Source organism: Amblyraja radiata, chromosome 3 (assembly GCF_010909765.2).
Source record: "Amblyraja radiata isolate CabotCenter1 chromosome 3, sAmbRad1.1.pri, whole genome shotgun sequence".
Classification (NCBI taxonomy): Eukaryota; Metazoa; Chordata; class Chondrichthyes; order Rajiformes; family Rajidae; genus Amblyraja; species Amblyraja radiata.
This window is the reverse complement of record NC_045958.1, coordinates 92,853,759-92,865,800: the sequence shown is the minus strand read 5'-3', so window position 1 is coordinate 92,865,800 and position 12,042 is coordinate 92,853,759. Positions and strand designations below refer to the sequence as shown.

Below are 12,042 nucleotides of genomic sequence, written 5' to 3'. Positions count from 1 at the left end.
CTCCTGTTGTCGGGGGAGTCGAACCATCCGCAGCCGGTGATCGAGCTTCCTTGTCGGGGCGGTCCAAACTCCCGCATCGGGGCGGTCAAAACTCCTGCGGCTTGGAGCTCCTGACATCAGTCCCTAGCCAGGGACAGCGAGCTTCACAATGTTAAAGTCCGCAGCTCCCGCAGGTTGGAGCACCAAAGGCCGACCACTGGCAAAGGGATCGCCCGCTCTGAGATGTTAAAGTCCCCAGGCTCCATGGTTTTGGAGCTCTAGAAGTCCCAGCAAGAGGCCGCCAACTCCACCATGTTAGGCCGCAGTGCAGACGGAGATACGACACAGAAAAAGTTGCATCTCCGTCAAGGACAGAGATAAGAAAAGTTCCCCCCCCCCTGCCTAAAACTAAAGATAAACTAAAACATACATTTTACAACAAACTAAAATCACAAAGAAGGAAAACGACGCATACAGAATGTTGGCGAGGCAACCATCTTGCGGCGCCCCCTGATGGCACTCAGTGATGGCATCAGTCCACCCAACCAACAGGGGCATTGATGGTTAAATCCCATTCTGGCTTCTTAGCTCCCAACAGCATAGAACTTTTCGTTGTAGGTCTTGCTGAGTTGCTCGAAAGCTAATACAACAGGGTCATCAACGTTGCCGCACCGTTCTGATAGAGAAACGCTGAGAACAGAAAATGTTTAGTTTAATTTCGAGATACAACGCGGAAACAGGCCCTTCAGCCCAACAGGCCGACCAACAATCAACCGTACACTAGTTCTATCCCACACACTGGGGACAATTTACAGAAACCAATTAACCTACAAACCTGCACCTCTTAGGAGTGTGGGAGGAAACCGGAGCACCCAGAGAAAATCCACTCGGTCACAGGGAGAACATACAAACCACGTACAGACAGCACCCACAGTCGGGATCGAATCTGGGTCTCTGGCACTAAGGCAGCAACTCTACCGCTGCGGATCATCAGAGATTCTGGATGTAATCGGTTAATAACATAGAAAGGGGCATTGCAGCCCATCTAGTCTATGCGTGCGGGGTCACAGAGAAGACCCAGTGTTTAATTGCCAATTGGACAGACTTGGATTGTTTTTTCTTGAATGCAGGAGACTGCGAGTAGACCGGATAGAAGTATATAAAATTATGACAGGAATAGATAGGGTAGACAGTCAGAACCTTTTCCCCAGAATTGATAAATCAAATCACCCAGTCTGAAGAAAGGTTTCCTCTCCACGTTGTCCAGACATGCTGTCTGATCTGCTGAGTTATTCCAGCACTTTGGGAAAATCAAATAGGGCCTAGCTTTAAGGTGAGAAGAACAAAGTTTAAAGGAGATGGGCGGGGGCTTATTTTTCACACAGAACGCCTGGAATTGGGATTGGTGGCTGAGGCAGATATGATAATGGGGTTTAAGAGGCTTTTAGATTGGCACATGGATATGTCAGGAATGGAGGGATATAGAACACACGCAGGTAGATAAGAGGTGGTCTTAGAATCCTGTTCAGCACAGGCCGAAGGCCGAAGGGCCTGCTTGTGCTGTACGGTTATATAGTAACATAGAAAATAGGTGCAGGAGTAGGCCATTCGGCCCTTCGAGCCTGCACCACCATTCAATATGATCATGGCTGATCATCCAACTCAGTATCCTGTACCTGCCTTCTCTCCATACCCCCTGATCCCTTTAGTCACAAGGGCCACATCTAACTCCCTCTTAAATATAGCCAATGAACTGGCCTCAACTACCTTCTGTGGCAGAGATTCCAGAGATTCACCACTGTGTGAAAAATGTTTTCCTCATCTCGGTCCTAAAAGATTATCCCTTATCCTTAAACTGTGACCTCTTGTTCTGGACTTCCCCAACATTGGGAACAATCTTCCTGCATCTAGCCTGTCCAACCCCTTAAGAATTTTGTAAGTTTCTATAAGATCCCCCCTCAATCTTCTAAATTCTAGCGAGTACAAACCAAGTCTTTTTTGTAATATATTTTTTTATTAAAGGTAATCAATTACAATGCTTCAAACAACTTTATATCAAATTAATTCAATTTGCATTAAGTAAAACACTAATAATACTTATCTACTATTTTTTTAGAAATAATGATAGAAAAAGAATAGAACAGTTATAAATCATTAAGAGAGTGATTAAATAATAATTTGATTATATATAAGAAAGAAAAGAGAAGCGAAAAAAAAAAAAAAAAAAAAAAAAAAAAAAAGAAAAACCACTATATGTATTGTTAATAACACTACTACAAGTGATAGTATCAATAAAGACATATATGTTAATTCCAATATAAAAATGAATTGTTCTCACCAAATCCCGCAGGGTGCATGCCGAGCTGTGTTGCCAAGAACAGCTACTTCTCTAAATACTGTATATATGGAGACCATATCTGTTCAAAAGAATTATACTTGTCCAATAGGACAAATCTAATTCTTTCCAGATGTAACGTCTCCATCATCTCTGCTGCCCACATTTTGGTTGTGGGGGATAATGTTCCCTTCCAAAATTTCAGTATGATTTTTTTCCCAATTATCAAACAGTAATCAAAGAAATTTCTTTGATTTACTGTAAGTGATAGATGTAAATCCGGAATTCCAAATATTATTAGCTTTGGGTTAGGGTCCAATTTAACTTTGATGACTTCAGAAATAACTTAAAAAATTTCTGTCCAGTAATAATTCAATTTAGGACATGTAACGAAACTATGTATTAAATTTGCCTCTGCTTTCTTGCACTTATCACAAATAGCGGAGAGATTCGGAAAAATACTATTTAATTTAGTTTTCGAATAATGTAACCTATATAATACTTTAAATTGTATCAATATATGTCTGGCGTTTACAAACCAAGTCTATCCAGTCTTTTTCATATGAAAGTCCTGACATCCCAGGAATCAGTCTGGTGAACCTTCTCTGTACTCCCTCTATGGCAAGAATGTCTTTCCTCAGATTAGGAGACCAAAACTGTACGCAATACTCCAGGTGTGGTCTCACCAAGACCCTGTACAACTGCAGTAGGACCTCCCTGCTCCTATACTCAAATCCTTTTGCTATGAATGCTAACATACCATTCGCCTTTTTCACTACCTGCTGCACCTGCATGCCTACTTTTAATGACTGGTGTACCATGACACCCAGGTCTTGTTGCATCTCCCCCTTTCCTAATCGGCCACTATTCAGATAATAGCCTACTTTACTGTTTTTGCCACCAACGTGGATAACCTCACATTTATCCACATTATACTGCATCTGCCATGCATTTGCCCACTCACCCAGCCTATCCAAGTCACCTTGCAGCCTCCTTGCATCCTCCACACAGCTAACACTGCCCCCCAGCTTTGTGTCATCCACAAACTTGGAGATGTTGCATTCAATTCCCTCGTCCAAATCATTAATATATATCGTAAATAGCTGGGGTCCCAGCACTGAGCCTTGCGGTACCCCACTAGTCACTGCCTGCCATTGTGAAAGGGCCCGTTTACTCCTACTCTTTGCTTCCTGTCTGCCAGCCAGTTCTCTATCCACATCAATACTGAACCCCCAATACCGTGTGCTTTAAGTTTATATACTAATCTCTTATGTGGGACCTTGTCGAAAGCCTTCTGAAAGTCCAGATATAACACATCCACTGGTTCTCCCTTATCCACTCTACTAGTTACATCCTCAAAAAATTCTATAAGATTCGTCAGACATGATTTACCTTTCATAAATCCATGCTGACTTTGTCCAATGATTTCATCACTTTCCAAATGTGCTGCTATCCCATCTTTAATAACTGGTTCTAGCAGTTTCCCCACTACCGACGTTAGACTAACTGGTCTGTAATTCCCCGTTGTCTCTCTCCCTCCCTTTTCAAAAAGTGGGGTTACATTAGCTACCCTCCAATCCTCAGGAACTACTCCAGAATCTAAAGAGTTTTGAAAAATTATCACTAATGCATCCACTATTTCTGGGGCTACTTCCTTAAGTACTCTGGGATGCAGCCTATCTGGCCCTGGGGATTTATCGGCCTTTAATCCATTCAATTTACCTAACACCACTTTCCGGCTAACCTGGATTTCACTCAGTTCCTGTTCTCTGTCGTATATCTCTTCCTTGTTTCCTTGCTCATTGGGCCTGTTTCCATGCTCAATGGGCCTGTTCCCATGCTCAATGGGCCTGTTTCCATGCTGTATGGGGCTGAGTTCATGCTGAATGGGCCTGTGTTCATGCTGTGTGGGCCTGTGTTCATGCTGTGTTGGCCTGGTTTCCAGGCTGTGTGGGCCTGGTTTTCATGCTCTATGGCTCTATGATTCAAGAGGCAGGATTTATTCTTCTAGTCCTGATGAGCTTCAGTTAAAACGTTCTCTACCTTCTCAGTTCTCTACTTAAAATGAAATCAACAATTAAAGAAAATTAATTAAAAGTCAAATAAACATGCAGTGATAACTGGAGAACAAAAAATTGCCTCACCTGATTGCAGAAATTACCAACACGAAATCTTTGATCAGGGCATAGGCTTCCCCCCTATTTAGTCTGTGGAATGAAATAACATGTTTCATTGTTACCATTGACAAAACAATAGCTCACTTTTATGCAGACCTTATAGCATCATACAATAGACTTTGAGTAGGTAAAGATCAGCAGTGACAGGCAATGAGGGGAAAGATCAGTTTAGTTTAGTTTAGTTTATTATTGTCAATTGTACTGAGGTACAGTGAAACGTTTTTTTGCATGCTGTCTGGTCAAAGAAGAGACTTACATGATTGCAATCAAGAGTACAGATAAAGGATAAAGGGTTCAACATTTAGTGCAAAATATAACATTGAAGTCCCATTATGTCCAATTAAAGATATTTTAAAGGTCTTCAATGAGGTAGATAGGTGGTCAGGATCTAGCTGAAATTAAAATTAAATTAAAAGTGAAAAATAGAAAAAGACAAGCAACTGTTGGCTGGCTACCATGTGCATGGGGCCTTAACTGGAACAAATGAACAAAGAGTAATCCCTGGAGCAGATGATTCTAAAACTACAGTGCCCCCACCCCCCTCCCCCACACTAGGTCCCCTTTGTTCTCCCATCATCCCTCACGGCGATCCCCCCAATCGCGGGTCGATTGCGAGGCCCACCACTACTGAGGCTCTCTCTGCCGCTGAGGCCCCCATTGTATATGATCACCCATCAGCCTCCTGTGCTCTAAGGAATAAAGTCCGAGCCTGCCCAACTTCTCCCTATAGCTCAGGCCATTAGGCCTTGGCAACATCCTCGTAAATCTTCTCTGCACACTTAATGACATCCTTCCTTTAGCAGGGTGACCCAAACAGAACACAATACTCCAAACAGGAGTATAACATTTCAACTTTAATACCCAATACCCTGACTGATAAAGACCAATGTACCAAAAGCCATCTTAACCATCCTATTTACCTGCCTTGCCACTTACAGGGAACTCTGTACCTGCATTCCTAGATCCCTCTGCTCTACATACATGCTTGGGCCCCTACTATTTACTGTGAAGGTCCAGCCTGGTTTGACTTCCCAAACTGAAACACCTCACACTTATTTGCCTGAAGGTCCTAACTTCTAGCTCTTGGTCCAGTAAGCTAACCATTATCCGAAAGGGTCAGGTTCAGCATGGAACTTGAGAGGCTGCAATGCCTCCAGCTTGAAGATAAGGTGCCTCCAACACAAAATACATTTCAGATTTTAATGTAAAGTATGGAGAGGTACAGAGCAGAAACAGGCCCTTCGGCCCACCGAGTCTGCGCCGACCCTGTATACTGGCACTATCTTACACAATAGGGACAATTTACAATCTTACCAAAGCCAATTAACCTACAAACCTGCATGTCTTTGGAGTGTGGGAGGAAACCGGAGCACCCGGAGAAAAGGGAGAACGTGCAAACTCCGTACAGGCAGCAACCGTAGTCAGGATGGAACCTGGGTCCCTGGCGCTGGGAGGCAGCAACTTTACCTTACTGCGAGTGGTACACCTTGTGCTGCCCCATATCCATAAGACAAAGGATTCTTACCCGTTATCTTTGGTCAAAGCATGCATGCTGCCGTGTTTGTAGAAGTCAAGAGCATAAGCGTTGAGAGGCATGTGCCTTCCTTGCCTATCGTAGCGCCTCAAGGGCAGAATGGGGATGTTATTCATATGAATACCAAGTGTGCGGAAAATAATCTGAAAGTAAGAAAAATTTTATGACACAACTTCAGCTTTGTTCCATTCCTTACTCTTTTATTTCGCTTAAATTATGAGAGGCAATGATAGGGTAGACAGTCAGAATGTTTTTCCCCAGGGTGGAAATGTCCACCATTAGAGGGCACAGCTATAAGGTGAGAAGGGGGACAGTTTAATGGAGATGTGCAGGGCAAGTATATTTTACACAGAGGGTGGTGGGGACCTGGAACGCATTGCCAGGGGTGCTGGTGGAGGCCGAAGGCGCTCGCTCATTAGACCTGAGCTCCTGGATTTTAAATTTTTTTTTAGTAGTTTGCCGATATCACGATAAATTCAGAGGTGCCAAGTTTTGTCAGAGCAATTCAGCCTTCGAGTACCTGAAAATCAGTATTTTGCTGAGGAAATCAGTATTTTTACGCAGAGCCATTTTGCTGATTTTTAAAAAAAAATTTATGTGCGGTCATACCCATGTAAGAGTAAAAGAATGCATAACTTGTTTATTGTGTATTCGTAATACAGTTTATTGTGTATTATATGCCGTACCTGCTTTCTTGCATTTGTCCAGAAGTTTATCATTGAAAGTCATTTGGTAGCTCATTACCTAATCAGAAGTCATTAAGAGGCTGGAATATCTCTCTCTCTCTCACGCTCTCATCTCTCTCTCACTCCCTCTCTCACCTCGGCGTAACCCCCAAAAGATAAATATTTCATGAAATAAATGACCATACAGCTAAAAAAATCTTTACAAAGAATGCTACCTGAAATGTCTCTTTGCCTAGCACTGTGTGCAAAAAACAGAGAAAAAGTGTTGGCTGCAGCCATCTTCTGCTTCAGTAAGGGAAGCTGGTCAGTGATTGGCCACAAAGCCCCTTGGAGACAGCGTCTGATTGGCCGCCAAGTGACTTGCGCATTATGTGATTGGACAGAATGCCATTGGAGATAGCAGCTGATTGGACGGGAATATTAAGGGAAGCTGGTCGGTGATTGGATGCAGCCCCGTTAGAGACAGCGGTTGATTGGCCATTTTTTCCCCTCATTTTAAAATCGTGCTGTTCCGATTTTTCACACTTTTTTTAACTTAAAAATCGGAACAAATACGATAAAATCGGACTAGTTGGTAGGTATGGGTAGTGGCGTTTAAGAAACCTTTGGATAGGCACATCGAAGTGCAGGGAAAAGAGAGATGTGGATCATGCACAGGCATATGAGATCAGTTTAATTTGGCATCATGTTCGGTGTAAACATTGAGGACCGAAGTGCCCGTCCCTGTGCTGTATTGTTCTATGTTTACCAATAACCATTTAAAATCACTGATAATTTAATTAAATGGGTGGGCCTGGACTCAGTCATACAGCATTGAAACAGGCCCTTCTGCCCATCAAGTCCAAACCCACTACCAAGAACTCTGATATGTACAGTCAGAGTGAGGCACAACACAAATTGGAGAAACAGCACCTCATATTTTGCTTGGGTAGCTTACAACCCATGTTGACTTCTCTAACTTTAAGTAACCCCTACTTTCCCTCTCTCTCTCCATCCCTCCCCCATCCTTGTTCTCCGATCAGTCTGACTGTCTTCCTGATTACATTCTATCTCTGTATGCTTTGTACAGTATGCTTTGTTGTCATCTTTCTTAGCTATCGATTCTACATTTTCCTTGAATTTATCCCCTTTGATGTCTCGTTTTCACACCTTACCCTTCCATATCTCTCTGTCTCCCTCTACCCTGACTCTCAGGCTGTAGAAGGTCGACCCGTAATATCACCCATTCCTTCGATCCATAGACGCTATGCATGTCCCGCTTAGTTACTCCAGTATTTTGTGTCTATTCCTTCATCCTGTGCCTGTATGCTGTGGACAGTTTTGATTGTATTCATGAATAGTCTTTCCACTGATTAGGTGAGTTTCGGACCACAGGGCACAGCCTCAGAATGAAAGGATGTACCTTTAGAATGGTGATGAGGAGGACTTTATTTTGCCAGAGAGTGGTAAATCTGTGGAATTCATTGTCACAGACAGCAGTGGAGGCCAAGTCATTTTATAAGCGATTATTGATAGATTCTTGATTAGTAATGGCATCAGAGGTTGTGGGGAGAAGGCAGGAGCATGGAGGTGAGAGGGATGGATAGATCAGCCTTGATTGAATGGTGGAACAGACTCAATGGGCTGAGTGGCCGAATTCTGCTCCTCTATCTTATGTCTTATGTAATCTCGCAGCCATTCAGGTGAGTGGAATGTGTTCTAGCTTTTCCAGTTCATTAGATTCAAGATCAAGATTCAATTTAATTGTCATATATACCAATTAAGGTACAGTGAAATTTGAGTTCCCATTCAACCATACTAAGTAAAAAGCAAAAATACACACAGCACATAAAATAAAGTTTAACATAAACATCCACCACAGTGGAATCACCATTCCGCACTAATAAGTCCTAGCATTCCTTGTTGCCCATTCCTCCCACTCTGATACTGCCGACTTACTGCATCCAGATCGTCATTCTTGAACAGATCGTGGTCAGTGTGCCCGGACAAGCAAGCGAACGGTGAGATTCCTGTAATCTGACGATTTAAGCATTTGGACAACTCTGTGATGAACTCAGTGACCTCTGACTCCTTGGTACGCATGAATGCTGGAAGTAAAAATATATTCATGTTGGTGCATTCACACTAGCGAACATTACTCAACCTTTGGAAACACAGTGCAGAAACAGACCTTTCAGCCCACCGAGTCCACACCGACCAGCGATTGCCCCGTACACTAGCATTATCTTTCACACTAGTAGTTACAATTTTACCGAAGACAATTAACCTATAAACCTGCACGTCATTGGAGTGTGGGAGGAAATTGGAGCACCCGGAGAGAACCCACGCGGTCATGGGGAGAATGTGCAAACTTCATATACAGCACCCATAGTCAGGAACAAACCCGGGTCTCTGGTGTGGTAAAGTAGAAACTTTACCGCTGCACCACTGTGCTGCCCGAACAAGGAACTGCAGATGCCAGTTAATAGACAAAAGAACATAAGGTGCTGGAGTAACTCAGTGGGTCAGGCAGCTTTTGGACTTGCCAACACAAGTGGGAGCTCCCTTTTACCTGTTGCCAGTTTAGGACCACTGACTCACCTGATTCTGGAGAAGGCCATTCAGCCCTACTGGCCCATTAGTAGATCTGCTGAACAAGTCCAAATCTTAACCAATAGCCCTATACCTTTCTCTGTTCCAAAAAATGAATCAAACACCTTTTTGAAATTAGAGTCATAGAGTCATACAGCATGGAATCAGGCCCTTCGGCCCAAAGTCCCAACTACACTAATCCCACCTGCCTGCATTTGGACCCTATCCATCTAAATCTATCCTGTCCATGTACCTGTCCAAATGCTTCTTAAACATTGTGGTTGTACCTCCCTCAACTATCTCATCTGGCAGCTCTTTCCATATACCACCACCCTTTGAGTACAAAGCTGCCCCCCAGGTTCTTATTCAATCTTTCCATCGTTACCTTAACCTTACATCCTCTGGTTCTTTATTCCCCTACTCTGGGAGTCTAAAAGACTCAGTGCATTCACCCTATCTGAAGGAAATCCACATTAGGCAGAAAATGGTGTTGGATAGACTGATGTGACTGAAGACTGATAAATCCCCAGGGCCTGATGGTCTGCATCCCAGGGTACTTAAGGAAGTGTCTCTAGAAATCGTGGATGCATTGGTGATTATTTTCCAATGTTCTATAGACTCAGGATCAGTTCCTGTGGATTGGAGGGTAGCTAATGTTATCCCACTTATTAAGAAAGGCGGGAGAGAGAAAACAGGGAATTATAGACCAGTTAGCCTGACATCGGTGGTGGGGAAGATGCTGGAGTCAATTATAAAAGATGAAATTGCCGCATATATGGATAGTAGTAACAGGATCGGTCCAAGTCAGCATGGATTTACGAAGGGGAAATCATGCTTGACTGATCTTCTGGAATTTTTTAAAGATGTAACTATGAAAATTGACAAGGGGGAGCCAGTGGATGTAGTGTACCTGGACTTTCAGAAGGCATTTGATAAGGTCCCACATAGGAGATTAGTGGGCAAAATTAGGGCACATGGTATTGGGGGTAGAGTGCTGACATGGATAGAAAATTGGTTGGCAAACAGGAAACAACTGATGAATCTCTTCTACACCCTCTCTGATGTAGTAAAGTCTGTGGTTGGGTGACCGGAATGACACACCTGAGATGCTGCTTGACCTGCCGAGTTTCTCCAGCGCCTTGTGTCCTATTGTGTATCTGCAGTTCTTTGTTTCCACATTCTGCCTTCTACACCATGCTGGTCTTCTGCATTGCTACTTTCTGGGAACAAGACATGTAGACTCCCAGATCTCTCTGTTCTCCAACACTTTCAAGGGCTCCATCATATACTGTGCTTCTGGACTTTGTCATCTAAGTGCCTTCGTTAACCTTTTAACTAGATGACTTCTTCAACAGCTGCTGCCTGTGTGGAGTTTACAGTCTCCCTGTCGTTTAGCTTAGTGCACAGTATGGAAACAGACATGTTTGCTCACTGCGTCCGTGCCAACCAGCGATCACCCATTCACTAGTTCTATCCTACACACTAGGGACAATTTACAGAAGCCAATTAACTTATTCCCTGCAAACCTGCACGTCCTTGGAATGTGGGAGTAAACGGAGCACCCAGAGAAAACCCACGCAGCCATAGAAAGAATGTACAAACTCTGTACAGACAGCACCAGTGGTCAGGATCGAACCCAAGTCCTTGGTGCTTGTGAGGCAGCAACTCCTCTGCTGCCCCACTGTGCCTCCCTATTTTCTCTGTTTCTCTTCTCTCAGATGCTCCTGATCTGCTTCTGATTCCAATCTCTGCAGTTTTCTGATCTTCAATAAACCCAATGATATTCCCATACACCAGGCCAACTGGTAATCCATGGGCTATGCTGGACACAAATGCCAATTAATCCTGATTAAATGACCGCTTTCTACATATCACTTTCTTAGTCTGAAGAAGGGTCTCAACCCACAACGTCACCCATTCCATCTATCCAGAGATGCTGCCTGTCCCGTTGAGTTACCAGGGAGCTCAGGGCCTGGCAGACATTGACGCAGAGACAACAACCTGGCTGCTCAACACCCGGCTTGAGATCTAACTATTCCTTTGGTTTATTTGTTTCATTCGCAAGAAGAAGACGTATTCCTTCTCTCCAGAGATGGTACCTGGCCCACTGAGTTACTCCAGCACTTTGTGTCTATCTTCGGTATTAACCAACATCTGCAGTTCCTTGTCCCCTAGCATTCCGCCTCTTTCCATCCCTCCCCCACCCGTTGCACCAGCTTCAAAGTCATCCTGATGAGTCTCATTGTCAAAACTCGTTCTTACCTAACCAACAGCTAACAATGGCTTGTTTATTTTCTCATTGCTACCTTTTGTCATATCTTTCATTCATATGTTCTATATCGCTCGACATCAGTCTATATCTCTCATTTCCCTTTCCCTGACTCTCAGTCGTAAGAAGGGTCTCAACCCGAAACGTCACCCATTCCCTTCCTCTAGAGTTGAATGTCTGACCTGCTGAGTTACTCCAGCCTTTTGTGTCTGTCTGCAGTTCCTTCCTACATACTCAATGTTCATACCGTTAGGTTGTGAGCTACCCAGGAAGAATATGAGGTGCTTACATGTGTTTGTCAGGGGAAGCTTAGACTCCTCTTCCAGGTCAACCTGCCGTGAGACGGTGAGCAGGAAGTGTCCAAAGACGTGGAGAGCATTCTTGTTGTACTCGTGGACTGCGACAGCAAACTCTTTGGGAAGATCGTTCAGGAATACCTAAACACAAAACAAGGATTCAACTGTGTGTAAAGCACAAAGTGCTGGTGGAAC

At 43.7% G+C, this 12,042-nt stretch overlaps 1 protein-coding gene across 1 annotated transcript in view; it reads right to left on the bottom strand.

Annotated features, from left to right (window-relative positions):
- Window positions 1-381: 381 nt before the first annotated feature.
- The window catches only part of LOC116971289 (probable ATP-dependent RNA helicase DDX60), a 135,092-nt gene continuing 123,431 nt past the window's right edge, over window positions 382-12,042 (bottom strand). Inside the window, exons 33-37 of the mRNA XM_033018330.1 lie at window positions 11,841-11,988; window positions 8,650-8,798; window positions 6,017-6,168; window positions 4,459-4,521; window positions 382-669 (exon numbers count right to left, since the gene is read on the bottom strand). Of these exons, the coding sequence (XP_032874221.1) occupies window positions 564-669; window positions 4,459-4,521; window positions 6,017-6,168; window positions 8,650-8,798; window positions 11,841-11,988 (618 nt within the window). The 3' untranslated portion in view covers window positions 382-563. The remainder of the gene's footprint in view (window positions 670-4,458; window positions 4,522-6,016; window positions 6,169-8,649; window positions 8,799-11,840; window positions 11,989-12,042) is intronic.